The sequence below is a fragment of the Rattus norvegicus genome, chromosome 15, assembly GCF_036323735.1.
Source record: "Rattus norvegicus strain BN/NHsdMcwi chromosome 15, GRCr8, whole genome shotgun sequence".
NCBI classification, from domain to species: domain Eukaryota; kingdom Metazoa; phylum Chordata; class Mammalia; order Rodentia; family Muridae; genus Rattus; species Rattus norvegicus.
In genome coordinates, this window is record NC_086033.1 from 107,334,758 (window position 1) to 107,360,834 (window position 26,077).

General features: G+C 38.5%; 1 protein-coding gene across 1 annotated transcript in view; it reads left to right on the forward strand.

Annotated features, from left to right (window-relative positions):
* The window catches only part of Itgbl1 (integrin subunit beta like 1), a 261,544-nt gene that overhangs the window by 147,966 nt on the left and 87,501 nt on the right, over nucleotides 1-26,077 (forward strand). The window contains exon 7 of the mRNA NM_001017505.1: nucleotides 307-453. Within this exon, the coding sequence (NP_001017505.1) occupies nucleotides 307-453 (147 nt within the window). The remainder of the gene's footprint in view (nucleotides 1-306; nucleotides 454-26,077) is intronic.

Genomic DNA, 26,077 nt, shown 5'->3' on the forward strand with positions numbered 1-26,077 from the left:
ACTCAAGATAATAAAAAAAATAAAATAAAAAAAATAAATAAATAAAAAAATAAAAATGAAACATATAAATGTGAAAAAAAAACCTTATTAAACCATACTTGCTGCTTTTATTTGTCCTTTTTGCTCCATTAATAAACATTGGTTGTTTAATTTTTTATGGAAAAGGATGGTTCTCCACTTTGATGGTTAATGCTGTATACAATAAGATCCTGACATACTTCTGAAAGTCACTCTTAGAATAAAGGCTATGAACTACCTCTGGTTACATAATGTTCATGTAATCTCCCCCTCCTCCTTACTCTGTAGGTCACGGGCAGTGTAACTGTGGAAGATGTGACTGCAGAGCAGGCTGGTATGGGAAGAAGTGTGAGCACCCAAAGAACTGCCCATTGTCAGCTGAGGAGAGCACCAGAAAGTGCCAGGGTAGCTCTGATCTGCCTTGTTCTGGAAGGGGTGAGTGAAGCCACTTGTCTGATCATGGCTTTCTAACAGTATGAGTCAAATGAATACCACCACCACCACCACCACCACCACCACCACCACCACCACCACCACCACCACCACCGCATGCACCTTATACAGAAGGTGCCTGAAATCTTTGAAAAAGGAAAAATTGTTGCTTTTTCAGAATTGGTAAGCTACAGTCTGATCAGGGAATGTACCTCGGCAAAGAAAATTATCTCTTTCTGTCTCCTTTTTTTCTCTTCATGTGGGTACACACACACACACACACACACACACACACACACACACACACACACCATTTTCTCTACTTCGACTCATTCAATTTCCATTTAGCTTCATCCAGTTCAATACATTAAAAACAACAAAGCACAGTTAAAATGTTTGCGTAAAGCTTTCTGAACTTGAGCATCTAATTGCCCACTGACATTTATGGAATCCAATACCATTGTTTATTGGGTATTGTTCACTTGGAAAAGCATTGTATAAACATGCATGAATAAGCTGCTTCTACGGAAGTTGTTTAGCCTTTGGTGTGTTCTTGCTCTCTCAGATCAGGGAAAAAATTTAGAATACAGAAAAAGTCATCTGGAAGAACATTGTTTTTGATCTATCAAAGTAAGAATATAAATTCATACCTCCCTTGAGAATAGCAATGTCAATCTGACACGTTTTTTAGAATCGCTGCTTGTTGAATCTACTAGAAATGTTCGGAACAGAACAAGGAAAGGGCCTTGAATTTTAGATGAAAAATTTGATTTTCCATTATGTTGTTTTTTTTAAAATGTGCTTTATTTATTAAGATATAGTTCATATAGCATAAATTTTAAACTTTAAGTGTTTAAAAGCCTGGTGTTTTAACTGTGATACAGTTGTGAATGCTAATTCTACACATATCATGAGTAGGCTAGTGGAGTATGAATCAGAAAATTTTAATTTCACATACTTCTGAAGATTCTGCCGTCTACCAATAACCCAGACAGAAGACTCTGCTCCGTCCAATTTAAAATATTCTCAGGTAGAATGCCAAATGGCTGAGAAACACCTAAAGAAATGTTCAACATCTTTAGTCATAAGGGAAATGCAAATCAAAACAACCCTGAGATTTCACCTCACACCAGTGAGAATGGCTATGATCAAAAACTCAGGGGACAACAGATGCTGGCGAGGATGTGGAGAAAGAGGAACACTCCTCCATTGTTGGTGGGATTGCAAACTGGTACAACCATTCTGGAAATCAGTCTGGAGATTCCTCAGAAAATTGGACATTGAACTGCCTGAGGATCCAGCTATACCTCTCTTGGGCATATACCCAAAAGATGCCCCAACATATAAAAAAGACACGTGCTCCACTATGTTCATTGCAGCCTTATTTATAATAGCCAGAAGCTGGAAAGAACCCAGATGCCCTTCAACAGAGGAATGGATACAGAAAATGTGGTACATCTACACAATGGAATATTACTCAGCTATCAAAAACAACGACTTTATGAAATTTGTAGGCAAATGGTTGGAACTGGAAAATATCATCCTGAGTGAGCTAACCCAATCACAGAAAGACATACATGGTATGCACTCATTGATAAGTGGCTATTAGCCCAAATGCTTGAATTACCCTAGATCCCTAGAACAAACGAAACTCAAGACGGATGATCAAAATGTGAATGCTTCACTCCTTCTTTAAATGAGGAAAAAGAATACCCTTGGCTGGGAAGGGAGAGGCAAAGATTAAAACAGAGACTGAAGGAACACCCATTCAGAGCCTGCCTCACAGGTGGCCCATACATATACAGCCACCCAATTAGACAAGATGGATGAAGCAAAGAAGTGCAGACCAACAGGAGCCGGATGTAGATCGCTCCTGAGAGACACAGCCAGAATACAGCAAATACAGAGGCGAATGCCAGCAGCAAACCACTGAACTGAGAATAGGACCCCCGTTGAAGGAATCAGAGAAAGAACTGGAAGAGCTTGAAGGGGCTCGAGACCCCATATGTACAACAATGCCAAGCAACCAGAGCTTCCAGGGACTAAGCCACTACCTAACGACTATACATGGACTGACCCTGGACTCTGACCTCATAGGTAGCAATGAATATCCTAGTAAGAGCACCAGTGGAAGGGGAAGCCCTGGGTCCTGCTAAGACTGAACCCCCAGTGAACCAGACTGTTGGGGGGAGGGCGGCAATGGGGGGAGGGTTGGGAGGGGAACACCCATAAGGAAGGGGAGGGGGGAGGGGGTGTTTGCCCGGATACCGGGAAAGGGAATAACACTCGAAATGTATATAAGAAATACTCAAGTTAATAAAAAAAATGTAAAAAAAAATCACATTTGATCATAATGATGGAAGACTTTAAGAAAAACATAAAGAACTTTCTTAGAAAAATGCAGGAAAACACAAGTAAACAAGTAGAAAGCCTTAGAGAGGAAACACAAAAATCACAGAAAGAATTACAGAAAAACACATTCAAATAGGTGAAGGAATTGAAAATGGAAATAGAAACAATAGAGAAAGCACAAAGGGAGACAACCCTGGATATAGAAAACCAAAGGAAGAGACAAGGAGCCATAGATACAAGCATCACCAACAGGATACAAGAGATAGAAGAGAGAATCTCAGGAAGAGAAGGTTCCATAGAAATCATCAACACAACTGTCAAAGATAATGGAAAACAGAAAAAGCTACTGGCCCAAAACATACAGGAAATCCAGGACACAATGAGAAGATCAAACCTAGAAGATAATAAGTATAGAAGAGAGTGAAGACTCCCAACTAAAAGGACCAGTAAATATCTTCAACAAAATCATAGAAGAAAACTTCCCTAACCTAAAGAAAGAGATGCCCATAAACATATGAGAAGCCTACAGAACTCCAAGTAGATTGGACCAGAAAAGAAACTCCTCCTGTCACATAATAGTCAAAACACCAAGTGCACAAAACAAAGAAAGAATATTAAAAGCAGTAAGGGGAAAAGGTCAAGTAACACATAATGGCAGACCTTTCAGTATTACACCACAATTCTCAGCAGAGACTATGAAAGCCAGATGATTAGCATTTTCAGCAAATGGTGCTGCTTCAAATGGAGGTCAGCATGTAGAAGAATACAAATCGACCCATTCTTATCACCCTGCACAAAGCTTAAGTCCAAGTGGATCAAGGACCTCCACATCAAACCAGATGCACTAAAACTAATAGAAGAAAAAGTGGGGAAGAATCTCGAACACATGGGCACTGGAGAAAATTTCCTGAACAAAACACCAATGGCATATTCTCTAAGATCAAGAATTGACAAATGGGATCTCATAAAACTGCAAAGCTTCTGTAAGGCAAAGGACACTGTGGTTAGGACAAAACGGCAACCAACAGATTGGGAAAAGATCTTTACCAATCCTACAACAGATAGAGAGCTTATATCCAAAATATACAAAGAACTCATAAAGTTAGACTGCAGGGAGACAAGTAACCCTATTTAAAAAATGGGGTTCAGAGCTAAACAAAGAATTCACAGCTGAGGAATGCCAAATGGCTGAGAAACACCTAAAGAAATGTTCAACATCTTTAGTCATAAGGGAAATGCAAATCAAAACAACCCTGAGATTTCACCTCACACCAGTGAGAATGGCTTAGATCAAAAACTCCTGCGACAGCAGATGCTGGCAAGGATGTGGAGATAGAGGAACACTCCTCCATTGTTCGTGATATTGCAGACTGGTATAACCAATCTAGAAATCAATCTCGGGGTTCCTCAGAAAATTGGACATTGCACTACCTGAGATCCTAGCTTTACCTCTCTTGGGCATATAGCCAAAAGATGCTCCAACATATAAGAAAGACACGTGCTCCACTATAGTCATAGCAGGCTTATTTATAATAGCCAGAAGGTGGAAAGAACGCTGATGCCCTTCAACAGAGGGATGGATACAGAAAATGTGGTACATCTACACAATGGAATACTACTCAGCTATCAAAAAAATGACTTTATGAAATTCATAGGCAAATGGATGGAACTGGAAAATATCATCCTGAGTGAGGTAACCCAATCACAGAAAAACACACATGGTATTCACTCATTGATAAGTGGCTATTAGCCCAAATGCTTGAATTACCCTAGATGCACAGAACATAGGAAACTCAAGAAGGATCACCAAAATTTGAATGCTTCTCTCCTTCTTTAAAAGGGGAACAAGAATACCCTTGGAAGGGAATAGGGAGGCAAAGTTTAGAACAGAGGCAGAAGGAACACCCATTCAGAGCCTTCCCCACATGTGGCCCACACACATACAGACACCAAACTAGATAAGATGATTGAAGCAAGGAAGTGCAGGCTGACAGGAAATGGACAGATATCTCTCCTGAGAGACACAACCAGAATTCAGCAGATACATTGGCGAATGCCAGCAGCAAAGCACTGAAGTGAGAACGGGACCCCTGTTGAAGAAATCAGAGAAAGGACTGAAAGAGCTTGAAGGGGCTTGAGACCCCATATGAACAATGCCTACCAATCAGAGCTTCCAGGGACTAAGCCACTACCCAAAGACTATACATGGACTGACCCTGGGCTCCAACCACATAGGTAGCAACGAATAGCCTAGTAAGAGCACCAGTGGAAGCCCTTGGTTCTGCAAAGACTGAACCCCAGGTGAATGTGATTGTTGGGGGGAGGGCGGTAATGTGGGGAGGATGGGGAGTGGAACACCCATATAGAAGGGGAGGGGAAGGGGTTAGGGGGATGTTGGCCCGGAAACTGGGATAGGGAATAACAATTGAAATGTAAATAAGAAATACCCAAGTTCATAAAGATGGGGGGAAAAAAGAAAGAAATGTTCAACATCTTTAGTCATTAGGGAAATGCAAATCAAAACAACCCTGAGATTTCACCTCACACCAGTGAGAATGCCTAAGATCAACAACTCAGGTGACAGCAGATGCTGGCAAGGATGTGGAGAAAGAGGAACACTCCTCCATTGTTGGTGGGATTGCAGACTGGTACAACCATTCTGGAAATCAGTCTGGAGGTTCTTCAGAAAATTGGACATTGCACTACCTGAGGACCCAGCTATACTTCTCTTGGGCATATACCCAAAAGATGCTCCAAAATACAACAAAGACACATTCACCACTATGTTCATAGCAGCCTTATTCATAATAGCCAGAGGCTTGAAAAAAAGGCAGATGCCATTCAACAGAGGAATGGATAAAGGAAATGTAGTACCTCAACACAATGGCATACTATTCAGCTATTAAAAACAATTACTTTATGCAATTTGTAGGAAAATGAATGGAACTGGAAAATATCTTCCTGAGTTAGTTAACCCAATCACAGAAAAACACACATGGTATGCACTCATTGATAAGTGGATATTAGAGCAAATTCTTGAATTATTCAAGATGCCCAGAACACATGAAACTCAAGAAGGATGACCAAAATGCAAATGCTTCACTCCTTCTTTAAAAGGGGAACAAGAATAACCTTGGGAGGGGATAGGGTGACAAAGTTTAGAACAGAGTCTGAAGGAATGCCCATTCAGAGCTTGCCCCACATGTGGCCCATACATATATAGCCACCAAACTAAATAAGATGGATGAAGCAAAGAAGTGCAGGCTGTGAAGAACCGGATGTAGATCTCTCCTGAGAGACACAGCTAGAATACGGCAAATATATAGGCGAATGCCAGCAGCAAACCACCGAAGTGAGAACGGGACCCCCGTTGAAGGAATCAGAGAAAGGACTTAAAGAGCTGAAGGGGCTTGAGATCCCATATGAACAACAATGCCAACTAACCAGAGCTTCCAGGACTAAGCCACTACCCAAAGACTATACATGGCCTGACCCTGGGCTCCAACTGCATAGGTAGCAATGAATAGCCTATTAAGGTCACCAATGGAAAGGGAAGCCCTTGGTCCTGCCAAGGCTAGACCCCCAGCGAATGGGATTCTTGGGGGGAGGGCGGTAATGTGGGGAGAATTTGGAGGGGAACAACCATATAGAAGGGGAAGGGGAGGGTTAGGGGGATGTTAGCCTGGAAACTGCTAAAGGGAATAACATTTTTAGGGTAAGTAAGAAATACCCAATTCAATAAAGATGGGGAAAAAACGACTAAGACTCACTTGATATTTGAACAAGAACCCAGCATTTTGCTGCATACAAGAAACATACCTCAGTGACATAGACACTACCTTGTTTGCCTTCATTCTGAAGGTTTTCCACAGAGATTTCTGGCTCAGCCAGGTGTGAGGGTTCAGATAAAGGGCAGAGAATTTGAGCAGGGAGGGGGAATCTCCTCCACTGCCTCACTGCTGCAGCGGCCCCACCTCCAACTCTACCTCTGCTTCTTCAGTTGCTCCAAGACATCAGCTCAGCTGAGCCAGCAGGAAGCTGGTTAGCCAGTGAAGGGTGCAGGGGAATTTCTGGAGAGTAGATCTCTTTCCCAAGCAGCAGGGTTACAGCTCTTATGACAGAAGGTTTCAGACGATGGAGAAGTTCTCACTCACCTTTAATCCTTCTGGATCGGATTCTTATATACAGTTTTGGGGCAGGTCACGGTCTGACAGCAGGTACTTCCTATTGCCTTTGTCTGAGTGTTTGGGAATACCTTATCTACATGTGGGAGGGTGTGATCCTGCTTCTACATTACTGATGGCCACAAGCCTATCTACAGGGGTCTGTTGGGGGTAGGGCCATAACTATGTGAGAGGGGCCTGGCCTCCTGGGAGTTTAGGGAAACTCATACTGTCCCTTAGGGTCACTGGGGTTTCAATCTTATCTCAACTTAGAAACAGGATTCCTTTCACAGCCTATGTGCCCACACTACCTCAAAGTTTAAGGTTGGAAAAAAATTCCAAACAAATGATCCCAAGAAACAAGCTGGAGTAGCCATTCTAATATCGAATAAAATTGACTTTCAACCAAAAGTTATCAAAAAAAGATAAGGATGGACACTTTGTACTCATGAAAGATAAAAATCTAAGATGAACTTAATTCTGAACATCTATGCTCCAAATTCAAGGGTGCCCACATTCATAAAAGAAACTTTACTAGAGCTCAAAGCATACATTGCATCTCACACAGTAATAGTGGGAAACTTCAATACCCTACTCTCATCAATGGACAGATAATGAAAACAGAAACTATACAGATACACAGTGAAACAAAAAAATGTTATGAACCAAATGGATTTAACAGCTATCTATAGAATATTTCATTCTAAAACAAAAGAATATGCCTTCTTCTTAGCACCTCATGGTACCTTCTCCAAAGTTTACCTTATAATCAGTCACAAAACAGCCTCAATAGTTACAAGATGATAGAAATAATCCTATGCATCCTATCAGATCACCGCAGACTAAGACTCATCTTCAATAATGAAAAAAAGAAAAAGAGAGAAAGCCCACATACACATGGGAGCTAAACAACACTCAAGTCAATGATAACTTGGTCAAGGAAGAAATAAAGAAATTAAAGACTTTTTAGAATTTAATGAAAACGAAGGCATAACAAACCCAAACTTATGGGACACGATGAAAGTAATGCTAAGAGGAAAACCCACAGCTCTGAGTGCCTCCCAAAACAAACAGGAGAGAGCATATAGTAGCAGCTTGACAACACACCTGAAAGTTGTAGACCAAAAAGAAGCAAATACAACCAAGAGGAGTAGATAGCAGGAAATAATCAAACTCAGGACTGAAATCAACTAAGTAGAAGCCAAAAGAACTATACAAAGAATCAACAGAACCAGGAGTTGGTTCTTTGAGAAAATCAACAAGATAGATAAACCGTTAGCCAGACTAACCAGAAGGCACAGAGACAGTATCCAAATTAACAAAATCAGAAATGACAAGGAAGACATAACAGAAACTGAGGACATTCAAAATATTATTAGATCCTAATGCAAAAGCTGGAAAATTTGGATGAAATGAACAATTTTCTAGATAGATATCATGTACCAAAGTCAAATCAGGGCCAGATAAACCATCTAAACAGTCCCAAAACACCTAAGGAAATAGAAGCAGTCAGTAAGTCTCCCAACCAAAAAAACAAAAACAAAAAAAACAAACAAACTGAAAGATCCCACGCAGAGAGACCCTTACCCAAGTCTTGGGAAATCGCGGACCCCAGACACAGAGAGACCATTTTGGATGTAATAAGCAAAGGCGAGGTTTATTACGGAGACCTATTACAGAGATCTCCGGGCCGACACGTATCCCGCGCAGGAGACAGAGGTGTCGATGCCGAGAGGCTGGGAAAAAGAGTATTTAAAGGCAGAGGCTGTGAGCACCAGGGGATGGGGGATGTCAAAGGGGAATGCACCCGCAAGTTACAGGATTGTTTTATGGCTCCAGGAGATAAGGGGACACCAGAAGGTTTTATGGCCCCCTGGTTCCTGGAACAGAGCTACTAAATCAGGAGAAGGGTAGGGTCTTCAGGTCCTCATTATTTTTAAAAGTTTGTCAAAATTGATGGAGCATTTGTATTTGAAACACCTCTGGTTAGGCTTGGGCTGCCCGGTTTCTTGGAGTGCTCTCTGCAGGACACAATGGCTGAAAAGCACAAGTAGGGGCTTATCAGGGTCTGGAGGACATCTGGTTAAAGTATGACTCTGAGTAAGCTGGGGGGATGTCTGTGGATGGTTTATGGCTCAGTCCTCGATAGCCTGAGCTGGATCTTGCATTCCTTTTCTTTATCTTTATGGCCTGCTATTCTTGGCGGCAGGGCTTAGCCCTGAGTTTGTGGCTTTTGGGGCTAACCCTTTTAATTTTATATTTTTAAACCTAGAATTTGTATAATTTTCTTTTCAAAACAAACAAACAAACAAAAAAAAAAAAACAAATCTCAGGACCAGATGGCTTTAGTGCAGAATTACATCAGGACTCCAAAGAAGACCTAATACCAATACTCTTCAAACTATTCCAGAAAAGAGAAAGAAACCAAAGATGTAATAGCCCATCCAGCATTTGAATCTGTGGTCAGCTCACTCTTCTTTTCTATGGGGCTACATTTGTGATTGCAACTGGGATCTCTGAAGTAAACATCTCATAGGAAAGCTTTGAAAGGATTAGTTTTGCAATTTTGAATGAATACCCACCATGGCTGTAATTACGAGAGTGAAGAAAAATTACAAGCACCATCAGTTCTCAAGCTTCAGAGCTTCATTTGCCCATAAACTGGGGTAGAATTCACTGGTAGACTATTCTACTTGGCAGGTATATCCTACAGAAATCAAATCATATTGCTTGCTTTTGATAGTGGTAAGTATGTGGAGTCCTTCTGTGTCAAGGATAGAGATCCTTGAATCCTTGAAAGGATTGGGGATTCTTAAATACTCTATGCATAGAATTTCTTGATTTCTAGGCTCTATTGCCTCTAGATCCTATTTTATTCAACTAGATGTTTTCTCTGTAAGTTGATTTGTTTATAAACTTATTCATCTTGGCTTTTGCTTCTCAGTAGCAGTGGGGAGCTACTTTTTCATTTCTTACATTTGTGTTCTTTATTTAAAAGGTTAAAAAAGCTAAGGATATAGTAAGAGCACCAGTGGAAGGGGAAGCCCTGGGTCCTGCTAAGACTGAACCCCCAGTGAACTAGATTGTTGGGGGGTGGGAGGCAATGGGGGGAGGATGGGGAGGGGAACACCCATAAAGAAGGGGAGAGGGAGGGATTAGGGGGATGTTTGCCCGGAAACCCGGAAAGGGAATAACACTCGAAATGTAAATAAGAAATACTCAAGTTAATAATAATAAAAAAAAAGACTGAGAAAAGAGATGGGTAGTTAGAGATAAAGGCTAATGGAGAATAGAGAAAGGAAATGTACTCCTCCAAAGCAAGAATGTTTTCTTATTGGTCCAATAATCTCTAGTTTTCTGAAATCTGCTCTCATGAGCAAGAAAATGAGGGCTTGAAAAAGTGTGTCGAGACTCAGCTGTAGAGAGCACCACTGCTACCAAAGGGAAAGACTCACAGGATGTAGCCAAGGATAACCCACTGGTTTTCTGTTATTTGCAACCTCACTACCCCCAAGCATTTGTGATATACATGTGAAAAATAATAAAAGAATTCAAGTAAAAAAAAAAAAAGCTAAGGATAGTCTACACGTTAGGTTTTAACTCTTTAGTTAAAAAAATACTGCATTTTTTAAAATCATTATTGATAATGCTTGCTCCTTCCAAACAGAAGCTCAGAGAGGCATTGTGTTTGCCATTTCCTCCTTCCCTGAAGATGTGCTAGAGGACAGATGCTTGTCCCTAGGCTTAGCTCTCAGAGTGACTGTATTTAGCAGTCAGCTCTGCTACCTCCCATGATGTTTAATGTGGATGAAAACTCCACTTGTTTAAGTAACTAATATTTGAAGCATGTTAGTTATTGTCTACAAACTCCTATTTAATACAGTTTTCTCCAATCAAACTTTAGGAAGTACAGCTAGGCCAAAATAAATAAGTAATCAGAACAAAATTTCACACACACCTAAACACATGGCTGTTCAAATGATTAAGGTTTTTAACTCTATGTTTGTTATCAGCAACAACATCTAGATCAAAATAAACACAATTATGTGAACATTCTTAACTTACTTGAACAAAGAAAGTGGTAAGAAAAAATGTTAAATGCATTTTCAATGTAACTTCCCTAAAACACAATGGAATTTGGAGAAATATAGTTATTCTGCTTGAAAATAAGTGAAGTGAAACTTGAAGTGTTTATTTTATATAGTAAAAAGTATGTATAGTTTGCTTGTTTATATGATAAGTTCTAGGCCTTCAGGTGTCATGTAACCTCTTAATGCTCTGAACGTCAGAGCTATTGTTCAAAATAGATTAATTCTTTACCATGCTAATTTGCTAAACAATGCATACTAAATGTGTTTTTTTTTGTTATAGTGATAATCTTGAAAATTATTGTCTGGTTACACAATAGTACATTATCTGGTTGCACATGATTTTTGGTTATTGCAAAATAATTGTTTTTTATAAATACTATGGCTGTTTATTCTATCTGATGCCATAAATTACACTCTTGGAGCATAATGTGCACATAAATCCTTAGTTCCACTTCTACATATCGGATAAAGAATGAAAGTCTTTTGGGTAAAATTGTAGACAAACAATTTGTATTCTCTAGAAAAATTGCACTAATCGGCTTTCCTATTGGGAACACAAGAAAGATCTTTTTGCCCACCAATAGAGGTGATTTAGAAAGCTCTTTTTTAAATATTTTGCTGTTTTTGTTATAAACTCCCACCATTATTCAAATTTCTTGTATTGTCTTCTATAACCATCAAAATAAATTATCTATCTGTGGCCATTACTATTCAGTGTGTCTGCAGTGTCTGCTGTCTGTGGTCATCACCAACTCATCGTCCTTGTATCTCTGTCCCTTGTGCATTCTGCCTGGATTTCTTGCCCTTTGTTTCTCTTTAAGTAGAATTGTTGTTAAAATTTTCCTATGTCTTACTTCCTTGGACATTCTTAAATACATACCTCTAAGTGAAATGGTGCAAAATGTAAGAAAAAATGGTATGGGGAAACTAGTTATTTCATTTTACATTTTATCATGTAGAAAATGGAAATGGTATCCTCATTTTTTTCAATTAAAATGCTTTAATTAATGAATTAATCAAGTGTTTTTCAATTTCCCTATTAAGGAAAGACTTTTCAAAGAATAATAGCATGTCATATTCTTGCCATCTGTAGATTTTTTTTCCAATTGAAGTCATAATTTATCTCTCTTTTACCAGCAAACCACAGTTTCAAATTGTCTTGCTTCATTTATCAGAGTAGCACCCATAAAAATTGTTCCTTTTAAAACCTGTGCAATTTGTATGTCATGTGGCTTGGAGACCGTTGAATCATTCCTTTGAAAATTTATATTTAGAGATGTGTTATTTCTTTGAAACAGAAAGTTGCAAAATTAGAAACCCTCCAAACATTTTCAATTAAGCAGAATACCACATGTAGTGTCTCTGATTATATTTACTCTGTTGATTAATTATGATGCTGTAAGTTAACTGCAGTAGGGAGTTCACTGAGTGTCAAGTGACAAAGACTTAGTTGTGTTTCTACCAGAACTTTTAAAGAGAGCAAATAGGGCCCAGTTTATTCCACTTGAATGCCCTGAGACACAGATGTACAAGTAAGTGCTCAGGGACCCTGAAATGGCAGGCACTGAACAGTGCCATTTCAAATCTAGTCTCAATGAACTGTAGTTAAGAATGAAGAAGAAGCAGTTCTGACAAACTTCTTAGCTCTGCTTTACCTGGAAAAATGGTTCTGTATTTAACCCTCTCAGTGTTCACCAATGGATAGGAAATGAGAGAGGAGTGGTGACTGAGGTCAGAAGGCCAAGTGTGGACTCTTATAAGGAACATGATGACGATGATTATGAGTTAATTGTGGTCCACCTGGGAAGTTTCTGTGCAATGCTGAGCACACTGAACTTGCAATACTGTTTTATGTTTTATGTCCTCTGTTATCATGTAGTGATACATTCTGTGGTTTCCAGGCAGAAAGAAGCCTATTCATTACTTCTTTCTCTGTACTCTGAAGAACTCATTAGCAAGCTTTAAGCTATGCATGTGTCCTATATTTAGTGAAACTTTGGGAATATAATTGTTATATATTGTAACATGATTAAGAATACTCCAGAAAGGAAAAGATTAAGACCTAACAAAAACTATAGAAGATGTGATCAGCCTCCTTTCCATGTTTTCAAAAAGTACATGAATTTCTTTTGGAATGCTGTATAATCTCATAATTATGGACACAGGTGAAGGTGCCCAGAAATGTCAGTCCACATGAATGGTTTGACAAATCCAGTATTGTTTTTCTTTTTCTTTTCTTTTCTTTTTTTCAGAGCTGGGGACCGAACCCAGGGCCTTGCGCTTGCTAGGCAAGCGCTCTACCACTGAGCTAAATCCCCAACCCCCATTATTGTCTTTCATATTATAATGCATCATTTATTAAAATGAAGGCATAATATATGTCCCTGAAAATGAGTGCTTAAAAGATTAGCAAAGATGCATGTTGAATACAAGACAAAGTGTCTATTCAGGGATCCCTCCCCAGATGAAAATTATTTATATTTTCATCCCTTTTCTTTTTATCTTGCTTTTTCCTCTGTTAAACAACAGAAAGGAAAAGAAGATATTAGGAAGCATATTTTCATGGTTTAAATGTAATGTAAAACATTGTAATAGGTTTCTGAGACAAAAATATCAGACAGAAAGAACTTAAGGGGGAGGACTTTATGCTAAGAGCTCCGTACAACATAAAGAGATGTCGCAGTGGAGCCATGCAGTTCACAGCATTGAGGAAGCAGGAAAAGTGAAAACCAAAGTTAAGCTAACTTTAGTCTTTCTTCCTTTTATTACCAGGTCAGCCCACAGAATGGGTGATATTTGGGATATATCTTTCCTTGACTTTTTTTTGGAAACACCCTCACAAACAGATTAATCAGTGTGGCTTGCCAATCATCTAGATGATTCTGAGTCAACTGGACAATGAGTATTAACTATCAAGAGTATTTTACTAGGCAAATAGCAAACAGTATTTTTAATTACCTGAGGTTTTCTTAATCTGCATCCTCTAAAATTGTACCACTACCAAGCAAGACACACTGAACATTTTTTCTGTAAGTTCCAGCCACTAATCTTGTTTAAATGTTTTATCTATGGCGACAGAATATTTTGTACCAAAGATGAAATTGATTCAAATAAATAGATATTTTTATTGCATTTCAAATCATTTTCATATGGTAAATTGAAAACCTGTGAAATTCTCTGGCTAAGAGAATTTTTTAGGGAAGACTGTAGCAAATATTGTCAGAACTTATTTGAAATGGAAATAGAAAATTGGACAGTAATCCAATTCCAATTTCTTTAAGCAAGCTTAAAATGAAACATATAACAGCTAGGACCACACTGTTACTGTATTTATTTACATATTTATTTGTAGGAAAACACTAAAATAATAATGGGGTCCTGATTGTGGTTCTCGGGAGTTGTTTTCTATATTTTATTTAGAATAAATGGGCAAAGCTAGCTGTTTTCAGTGGGTAAAATCTCATCTGATTATCAGTCATGCTCTTGAGGACATTTTAGTCTCAGTATATGTTATTTTTAATAGAAAATCAAGGGGGCAGCATGTCATCTCTTTGTCTAAGCATTAGGTCATCCAGCTGGTCAGGACCCTATGATTCCCTTCTTTGGATACACACAATGTTATTAAAAATGAATAGCCCAGTCATTGTGTTGGGTTTGCAAATGGATTCAAAGATTCAGTAGACCATGTAGTCTATAGCATAGGCAGCAGATGAGTCATTTATTCAGTTTTATTGCTTTCAAATTGAACCAATCTAGCATTTATTGATTACCTGATTTTTTATTTATTACCTATGGTAGTGGTGAGGCAATGAGATCTACTGGGTTGAGACTCTGCTTTGTAAAGGAAGGTTTATTGAAAACAGTCATTGTCTTAATTACATGTGGCTACTGCCTCTTTCCTACAAAGGTCAGTTTCAGAAGTAGGCATAGAAACCATATGGCTTATAAATCCTGAAATAATTCCTGTTTATACCTATATAAGACAAACTACAATGCCCTGTGTTATGCTTTTGTGATAAATAACAAGTGGTAATTGATAAGCACAAGTGTTGACAGAAATTATGGTATTTTGAATATTTTATTTAATATTCATACATGCATCTCATGCTCTCTCTTATCATCCTGATCATTTGTTTTCTCCAGACATTATGTGCTGGCTCTCTATTTTTAAATTCTCTGGTCTGATTGATTGGAGACCATATGCTAGAGCATGGCTAGCCTCTCAGTGACTGCATCCCTGAAGAAAACTAATACTTCCCTAGCAGCCATCAATGGCCAGGACTTCCTGGTGCAAAGAGAAGTTAGTGCAGCAGGCTGTCCTGTGACCTCTGTACACAGGCAATTTCTGTGGGTCAAACATACAAAATAAAGACATACATAGAACCAAACAGACAACAAACAAACAAAGAAAAACCAGAAATCTAACTTCCAATTGACATCAGATAAAAGAGAGAACATGACCTATGTTCTGACAGATTGGAGGCAAAGAAAACTCTCCCTGTCTCTCTGTCTCTGTCTCTGTCTCTGTCTCTGTCTCTCACTCTCTCTCTCTCTCTCGTGTGTGTGTGGGGGTGGATGGGTGGGTGCACAGTCCCTCTGGCTAGCCATATAAGTCTGGGATAAGAGCTCACTTTGAAGATGAATCAGAAATAACAGTTTGGAGTATATGCGAACAGACATACAGACATACTATCTAGGGGTCTGTTAAATTCTCTTACGGTCTTGCTATTAAGAAAAAAATCATATTATAATTTAATTTTAATGTTGGCATTGGAACACTAAGATTCCAATTTATTACATCATTGCTAAAATACCAAAGGTCACTTGGGCTATTAATGTCCAAATCCATCCACAAACAAAACAATTAATTAGCCCCTCTTCTTCTTTCCTATATATCAAGTTATATCATCCTGTGTGCTGACATGTGTGTGTAAAAAGCACGTGCAATATAAGCAGTGTATTAATATGACAACCATTAGCTAGGTGGTACATACACATTAATTACATCTACTTGACAGGTTTAGGCAGAAGGATCCCAAGTTCAAGACCTGTCTGACTGTAGAGCAACTTGAAGTCAATGCTGAGCAACTTAGTAAAGGCCTATTTTTGAAATATAAGTAAATTAAAAATAATTTTTTAAGAAAGAAACTGGGAATGTGGTTCAGTAGAGTATACTCACCTAGAATATACAAGACAATAGATTTAATCAATTTACACATTCACATACAAAACACACACAGAGAGAGAGAGAGAGAGAGAGAGAGAGAGAGAGAGAGAGAGAGAGAGGAAGCCATTCTATTTATTGGAATTCAAATTAGTATTTTGAGAGTCCTATCTACATATTAGAAATAATAACCTCTCCAATATGTTTCATCTTGGGATACTGTTTCATCTCTGGGACTACCCAAGACTTACAAATCTGGCTGTTGCACTGTCAGACCATTTGATATTATTTACCAACATGGCATGAATATTATAACTAGCAATGAGGTTAGAATTATTTAAAAATCTTAAATAGGATGCCGAAGATTCCTTCCTTTGTGTGAGATACTTAGACACTGGTATGAGATTAAACTGCCTGTATTTTAAGCTGGATCTTCTATGAGAGAAGTATAAACTTATCAATAAGCAAAAGTAGCTTATTGCAGCTCATATGCTGGCTTTCCTCATCTTTGACTGTTCTATGCTGTGTATGAGCTTAGCTCTGTGCTCTCCTTTTTGGACCTCTCGGTTCTATTACTGCTCCCATTGACCCTCTGCTTGTTACTTCTTGCTCATCTTCAAACTTAGCTCCAAGCCTAGACTTGTATAGCCAGACAGAAGGACTAAGAGCTCACAACCATCCCCCATCCTTCCCGCCGCTTCCCTGGAATCCTGTCTCAGGCACATGAGCTTCTCATCTCTGCCTTTTACCACGTATTTGTTTGGAGTTGAGAGTAATGCATTCTTTTATGCAACAGCCGTTCATTTGGAATGTAGCAATTAAGATAGATGAGACTTGGCTTTTCCATAAATATTTATTTATCGTGTGGTGCCTTTTATTTGGAGAAGGGAAGAGGGAATTGGCTTCCTATTAAAGATTTTAAATATTTTAGCCTCATTACTATTCATAATATTCATGCCATGTGGGTTCTGGTAAATAATACCAAATGGTCTGGCATAGTGCAACAGCCAGACTTGTAAGGCTTAGGTAGTCCCAGAGATGAAACAACAAAGATCCCAAGGTCCTATGCAGTCTTTGACAAGCACATTAACAGCTTTGTCAGGTTTCCAGTCAAAAGTCTGTATTGTATGAGAGTATCCAAAAATCTTGAGAATGTGAGATGAAACAAAATCTGAACTGGTACCCTGAAAAGCTTCTCATGCTGCTGCCTTTAGACAAATTTCAGGAAGGCTGTGTGTGGTTATTGTGAATGAGCATTTCTATTGTGATGAGGAGACAATCTCAGAACTTATACTCTTGTGTATAGTTTTTGTTATTATAGAGACAGCTACAAAACTCAAGTGACCTAATTCATGTTCCTGTCCAGACACTTTCTCCAGATAATTGTTTTACATAACGAGGTAAGTCCAGAGGGATTGCAGTCCTCAGGTAATGCTTACTAGCAAGGAAGATCTTGGAAGGATTATAAATTTGCATGGGGTATGATACAGCACATGCTGACATTGCAGTTATTCTATCACGACTGGTGGGGACTCCAGCTTCTCACTGGGGAACCCTGTAAACATTGTCTGCAGAACTCTATTTCCAATTTGGGTAAAACAAACAACTGGATCATACTACTAGTATTGAATTTTCTCCATAGGGAGTGTATAACCTACACAAACAGCTTACAATTCTAATGGTGTTTACGTCAAAGGTGGCAAGAATGTGGGGAAAGGATGCCGGGCACTAAAGTGCCCTCTAAGAGTTCTTGTCCTCTACCACCTATTGTTTGTGTGACCCTAGACAGTTTTTTTTTCCATTTTTGATATTTGGAAACTTCAATTTTGTTCTTTTTCAAAACAGCATTCTATTAACTGATGTTTCCTTTCCTCTAAGGTGATGTTGTAGCTACAATTAGAAAATTCCCATGAAATTTCTTTGCAAGCTTCAAACCGATACTGAAATTGTAAGGTGCAATTACAAGAGTGCAAGTACATCATTTACCTATGACCTCAAGGACATAGAATTTAGAAGAAAGAAGATTCATATTCTCTCATTCACTTGTCATCTTTCCAGCCATCATATGTTTATTAGTGTTCTATGATATGAGGTACTAATATCATAGATGTCTAGTGTACATTGGTAAGAACATTCAAACAAAAATCAAATAATTGAAGCAAAACTAGATTACTTGACAGAATGAACATAGTAAAATTAGGCAACTGCTCTAGAAAGAGCTATCAAGCCCTAGCTGAAGAGGAGAAATGGAGAACGAAGGGGAGATAGTCAGAGGAAAAACCAAAAGATTTTTTACAAAAATTTCAGACTCAAGTGATAGAAACTTTCTGGAAGATTTCTAGGTGATGAGTTTTTGTTATTGTTGTTGTGGGTTTTGTTTGTTTGTTTGTTTGTTTTTTGTCTGAAGAAAATTCATAAAGTGTGTGAGGAATCAGTCTATGTAGAACTGCTCTTAAGATGCCAGGGCCACGTTTCAGGAGCATTTACTAGGTCTGTTGTGCTTTCTGGACATTGAGGACTTTTATAGTTCCCTGGGTGACCATATTATGCACCTCAATTAAGAATCGTGACTCTGCAGAGTTGTGTAGTGGGCAAAAGCTGGCTGCACAGGATGGTGTTGAAGTGTTTGCCCTACTTTCAGTTGAGCTGGTAAGACTAACGGGATTGCTTAAATGTTGCATGGGACTTTAATGTCTTCTGGGATTTTTTTCTCATGGTTCATTAAATATGTAGAAAAATGAGTCAGGGGAATGGGAAAGAAAAAGGGGAGGGGGCAGAAACAGAAACACAGAGAGACAGAGACACATCAGCACAAGGGGAATCTTGAACAACAAATTGCCAGGCAATTCTAACCCTCACAACAAACACATGGCAATGATAGTTTGCTCAAACAGTAGATAATTGAGATGATAGATTGTTTTTCCTTTGTTTGTTTTTCCAGGAAAATACTTTGGATTTTCTCCAGAGGTAATTGTAGAACAGAGGTACATAGTTACTGAAACAGTCATCCTAATATTTATTAATAATACTCTATTTTCTTCTGTACATGCTCATAAGCAGATGTATATTTCTGTATTGTTTTATCTCTATATATTTTCTCAAGTTGTAAATAAGGACCTGATTCCTTTTCATTATTAAACTGAGATTTTGTGGATAATTCTGACTGAACTCATCCTCCTTTATTTAGTTAAACATGTGACTAGCTGAATCTAACAATCAACTTAGGGATGTTCCCTTCCCACCCTCTGCATCTGATTAGCTGCTTGCCTCAGGATGTGCCAGGATCATAGCTAATTTTTTAGTGTTTTTTTTTCTTTTTTTTTTTAAAGACGATATGAGACATTACCGAGAAGTGATCCCCATGCTCATGGGAGCAGTTAACCTACTTTGGGCTTGCAGTGGTATTAGGGAACATTGTTCAAATGCTAAATGGGAGTTCAAAGGCTACAGTGCAAGAAAGAGAATAACTTAGATGAGCCCTACTTGTCCTCAGATGCCTTCCCAGAAACCTGCTCCATGCTTATGGTCGCCTAGATTTATCTTTCTCCAAGGTACCCTCTTCCCTCTTAGGTGCTGTCAACTGCTTCTATTCTATCCCAGCTCACCTCTATGAGCCATTCCTAGAGATGCTGAAATAAGAAGAAACAAATTTAACAGCAGTAACAGAAATTTGTTGTCTCAAAATTCTGGAGATGATGAATCTGAAATTAAGAGAACTCAATCTTTTCACAGAATAGAATGGCAGTCCCTACCTTCTTTCCTTTCTTTTTCTAGCTCAAATTGTCTCCTGATGTTCCTTGATGGATGGCAGAATTATTCTAACATTAATCTTTGTTGTTACTGAGTTGTTTTCTATGCCCATTTTGGTATAAATATCTTTTCCAAGCCCTTTCTCCTTCTTAATATGGAGACACTATCATAGGATTTATAGAGTGCACGAAATCCAGGCCTGTTCCTCTCCATGTCCTTAATTAATTACATCTTCAAAGACAATTCCCAATAAGGTAACATTCTAAAGTATAGAGTAGGCATACATATTTTTTCATCTTTATTAACTTGAGTATTTCTTATTTACACTTTGATTGTTATTCCCCTGCCCGGTTTCCAGGCCAACATCCCCCTAACCCTCTCCTTCCCCTTCTATATGGGCTTCCCCTCCCCATCCTCCCCCCAACACCACTCTCCCCATAACAATCACATTCACTAGGTGTTCAGTCTTGGCAGGACCAAGGGCTTCCCCTTCCACTGGTGCTCTTACTAGGCTATTGATTGCTACGTATGCAGCTGGAGTCCAGGGTCAGTCCACGTATAGTCTTTGGGTAGTGGCTTAGTCCCTGGAAGCTCTGGTTGGTTGTCATTGTTGTTCATATGGGGTCTCAAGCCCCTTCAAGCTCTTTCAGTCCTTTCTAACATCCCTTCAACGGGGGGGCAGGGGTCCCGTTCTCAGTTCAGTGATTTTTTTATATAAAATTATTTATTGTCAATAAATTTTTATTTAAGGGATTGGTTTGATTCCTTTGCCATTAGCCCTTTTTCAAGGTCATCCAGTTGTGCTTTCAGCCCTTTTTTTTATTATTATTATTAACTTGAGTATTTCTTATTTACATTTCGAGTGTTATTCCCTTTCCCGGTTTCAGGGCAAACATCCCCCTAATCCCTCCCCCTCCCCTTCTTTATGGGTATTCCCCTCCCCATCCTCCCCAAATTGCCGCCCTACCCCCAACAATCTAGTTTACTGGGGGTTCAGTCTTAGTAGGACCAAGGGCTTCCCCTTCCACTGGTGATCTTACTAGAATATTCATTGCTACCTATGAGGTCAGAGTCCAGGGTCAGTCCATGTATAGTCTTTTTTTTTTTTCATTAACTTGAGTATTTCTTATTTACATTTCGAGTGTTATTCCCTTTCCCGGTTTCCTGGTAAACATCCCCCTAATCCCTCCCCCTCCCCTTCTTTATATTCCCCTCCCCATCCTCCCCCCATTGCCGCCCTCCCCCCAACAATCTAGTTCACTGGGGGTTCAGTCTTAGCAGGACCCAGGACTTCCCCTTCCACTGGTGCTCTTACTAGGATATTCATTGCTACCTATGAGGTCAGAGTCCAGGGTCAGTCCATGTATAGTCTTTAGGTAGTGGCTTAGTCCCTGGAAGCTCTGGTTGCTTGGCATTGTTGTACATATGGGGTCTCGAGCCCCTTCAAGATCTTCCAGTTCTTTCTCTGATTCCTTCAATGGGGGTCCTATTCTCAGTTCAGTGGTTTGCTGCTGGCATTCGCCTCTGTATTTGCTGTATTCTGGCTGTGTCTCTCAGGAGAGATCTACATCCGGCTCCTGTCGGCCTGCACTTCTTTGCTTCATCCATCTTGTCTAATTGGATGGCTGTATATGTATAGTCTTTAGGTAGTGGCTTAGTCCCTGGAAGCTCTGGTTGCTCGGCATTGTTGTTCATAAGGGGTCTCAAGCTTCTTCGAGCTCTTCCAGTTCTTTCTCTGATTCCTTCAACGGGGGTCCTATTCTCAGTTCAGTGGTTTAATGATGGCATTCACCTATGTATTTGCTGTATTCTGGCTTTGTCTCTCAGGAGAGATCTACATCCGGTTTCTGTAGGCGTGCACTTCTTTGCTTTATCCATCTTATCTAATTGGGTGGCTGTATATGTATGGGCCACATGTGGGGCAGGCTCTGAATGGGTGTTCCTTCTGCCTCTGTTCTAAACTTGTAGGCATACATCTTATATGAGATATATTGAACAACCTAGAAGACCCTGTTAGTGGAAATCAAGCCTATATCTGCTCCAGATATTTGTTTGTAAAAGGAGTATGAATTTCTAATCTAATGTGTGTTAATTTCTGTACTGAGTGATGTGCTTGGCTGTGGTCTGAATAATTGTTTCTGTCCTAACTCATGTATTCAAGCCCAGCTGCCCAGGTGATGGTCCCAGGATATGGAACTTTGTGAGGTGGTTAAGAAACAATAGTAGAGTCCTTATAAATGACATTAGTGCTCTTATAAAAGAGGTTCCAATGTGTTAGCTGGACATGCTTATACCTGAAGACACAGCAAAATGTTACTTCTTAGCTAGGAAATATATGTCCCTTTGTCACAGTTTTGAACATGCTTCAACTTCTTTTTTTATTGTTGCCAAATCATCTAATCTTTTTAGGTACTTTTCTATTGCTATGATAAAATAAACTTAGTGACCAAGACCACTAATGAGGAAAGGTATGTTCTGGTTTACAGTTCTGTGGGAATGCAGCCCATTACAAATGAGATGGAATGGTAGCAAGAATATGAGGTAGGGGTATTACATTGTATGGCCAACCTAGAAGTAGAGAAAAAACAAGAAGTGAACAGAGTTATAAACACCTCAAAGGGGACATACTGCCTGTAGCCTGGCTGCAACTTTTAAAGGTTTTTACAACCTTCACAAACAGCACCACCCACTATGTACCAAGTGTTCCAACACATGTATCTGTGGAGGACATTTCACATTCAATTCCAAACAGAGCTAAAATGATTTATACAATCAGTATAGTTGCATCAGGCATAGCATAGAACATGCACAGATCACTACCACCACCACCACCACCATCACCACCATCACCACCACCACCACCATCACCACCACCACCATCACCACCACCACCACCACCACCACCACCACCACCACCACCACCACCACCACCATCAGTAGAATGTAATCTGTTTGTTATGAGAATCCCAGGCTATTGTGTTTAAGAGGATAGTAATTGCTGCCTGGAGAATTGAGAGAGTAGGTAAGGGAGGTCTGGATAAGTCATTTATTTACTTTGGGAGGAAATAGAAAGATAATTTTTATAATTCATCATAAGGTATAGAAAGACAAAGAAAAATCCATATAATCAGTAAAGGCATATATTGGAATAGAACCCAGTGTTGACCAAACGAAGGTAGGAGTAAAATGTTACCTCTTAAAACAGATCTCCAGAGTGATTATCAAACATCTGGACATGCATGCTAAAGGTGCATGTTCCAGGAAATTGCCCTTTCATTATTTTTAATCACTCAAGCCTTTATATTTGACTTGAGTTTTCATGGATATTTTCCTGTCTGCTGATCTGTGAGATGATTTCTTGGGCACAGTAATTTGTATTGTGATAAAGATTTTTTACATAATATATCAAAGATACTTAACTGGGATTTATGCAACATTAGAATATGTGCACTAGGAATGAATGATCCTTAAACATGGAACAAATATAGCATACACACTTTCCAGCATTTTTATGGAAAAAGAGTCCATTGTTCGGTTTTACTGATTGTAAAAGAACCTTTGATGTTAATCAAAAGTAACTGATCATGAGAACATAGTATTAAAGTAGATATTTAAGAATTGTATCAACTTATGAAGCAACATATTTTGAGATAGGTAAGTTCTAATTATTTAGCATATAAATTATGGACTAAATTAGTACATTGTCCAAATTACAAACAATTTTAGAAATACCCTGTAAAAATCTATCTTTGTAGATACCTTTTGATCTTCTCTTTTAGAAATATCTGCACAAAATTCTATTGTAGATTGAAAACAGATTAAGTCCCAAGTTATTTGATTATATATCTGGAGATAGATGGGGCTTTTCTTTTATTCAGATAATTGGAAAGACCATAAAGTTTCAGGCAGAATGAATCAATTTCTGATATGTTCTTGGAGAAGAGATTTCATTGTTCTCTATGGTTTCAGGTTTCAGTGTTAGCTATAACAAGAGTTTTGCTTCTCAGTACTAAAAGTTTAAACTTTGGATACTCACATAAATATAACCTGATTTTTTAAAGATGCTAAGAAAATAAGAACAAGAAGAGATTGATGTTTAATTTGTATGCTAAAAATAGTTTTATTTAAAACATACACATTAAATAATAAAATAACTGGTGTTTTATATACTTACATAACTATATAATTACCTATTCTATAAACATTTTTAATAAAAACTAAGTTGTGTTATTAGTGCTTTACCTTTGGCTAGAGCATGTCTCAGAAATCTTGAAAATAGGTGGACATGTCCAAATGAAGTATAATTTCCATAGGTACATAACCTCAGGCAATGTAAGTACAGATGGACTCATGGGTCATGAACCAGCATTACCAGTGCATTGTGCTGTTAATTAATTCATATGCTACCTTCTGGGCTTATACTTATTTGTATTAATGTATTAAACATGTATTGATTTACTTATTCATTCATTTGATACAATTAATTGCAATGGCAATAAAAGATGTCAACAGGATCTCTCTGCAACATTCTTGGATATATAATTTGGGTTTTATTATTATATCTTTTTATACTTTATACATATACTTCTTATGCTTTCTGATTGAAGCCAAAGTTTTGATTTCTATGCCATTATGTAGTTACAGACAGCAAGGGAAATGATATTCTGTGCCTGATACATCTAGAAAGCATCCAGGAAACTGTCATTAAAGATAATAAAATGCATTAGCTTTGACGCTACCAGATTATACTAATAGGAAGCCCCATTTTGGACATCTAACAAATTGTTCTTTGATTGTAGCCTGAAGGAACTACCTTTCTTGATTGTGTTTTTAATTGCCATTAATTACAATTCTGGGCACATACCAACTTATACAGCATCTACTGTAGTTCAGAATGAAAGTGAAGATTTCCAATTGAGGTGACCATAAACAAGTAAATGTTCTGTGTTACTCATCAGACACATAAATGCAGAAGGATATTAATAACATCTGGTCATTCTCTCTAGTCCTTCAATCATGCAACTATTCACATGTGCACACACTCAACAGTGGCACACATGTTTCTATTCTGTCAGCAGTTTGATTTTACTTTGGCCTGCTACATATGTGTTTTTCTCTAAGGGGGAGAGTTTAACAAATCTTCAGGTTGTTTTCTAAGACAGATGAGCATTTCTTCCCTGGCAGCTCAAAAAAGGAAAACAAAACCTAAAATGAATTTAGTGTAAAACACTGACTTGGAAAACTTGGACCAAATAATCAATTTTGAATTAATAAATTGTGCCTAAACTGCGGAATAGGGAAGTCCTAAGTTCTCTTTCCCTAGCAGTTGGGTTGGAGCAGTTAGATGTAAGGTCATATGACTTTAAAGAACTCCTCTGAGCATAAAATGGTTTGTATTTTTTGGAAGTGCATTGGAATTGTACTGTTCTTGAGAATTGTTGATCACATGTAGAGCACCCTTCTTTGGTATAAGGAAGATGATTTATACCTTGTTATCAGATTTATAGGCAAAGGATTATAAAACCAATGCATTAATCAAAGTTCAATCCTTAATGATTGTGGTAATAGCCATCTAAAAATCTATAGTTCCCACTCTCTAGAATTTGTAATATATTGGGTTATATTACAAGGAACAACTATGACTGTCAATCAAAAGGCTATACTGGATTACTAAAAGGGCCTGATATAATGACAAGAGTCTATGTGTGTGGAAAAAGAAAAACAGTGACTCATAGTGACAACACACACAGATCTTAACTTTATCTTGCTGACTCCCTATATGAAGAACTGTAGATTTGGGAGGACAAGAGGATAGCAAGGGCTTGCTGGCAGCTAGTCTAGTTTCGGATTCAATGAGAGACCCTGTCTAGAAGGAGAAAGATGAGCCATGATACAGAAGACACCAGGAAGCCTCTGACTTCTGCACATGCTGAGACGTTATGAAAACCTACTCACCCCACACTAAAATAAAATAAGTGCCCAGATTCACTGATCTCTTGATTTCCAGAGCAGATACAGGTTTTCCTAAGTTCTAATGTGACCTCAATTGAGACCAGTTTAAGCTTCTATTTTGGAGAATTAAAGATAGTATATTTGTATTGTTTTGT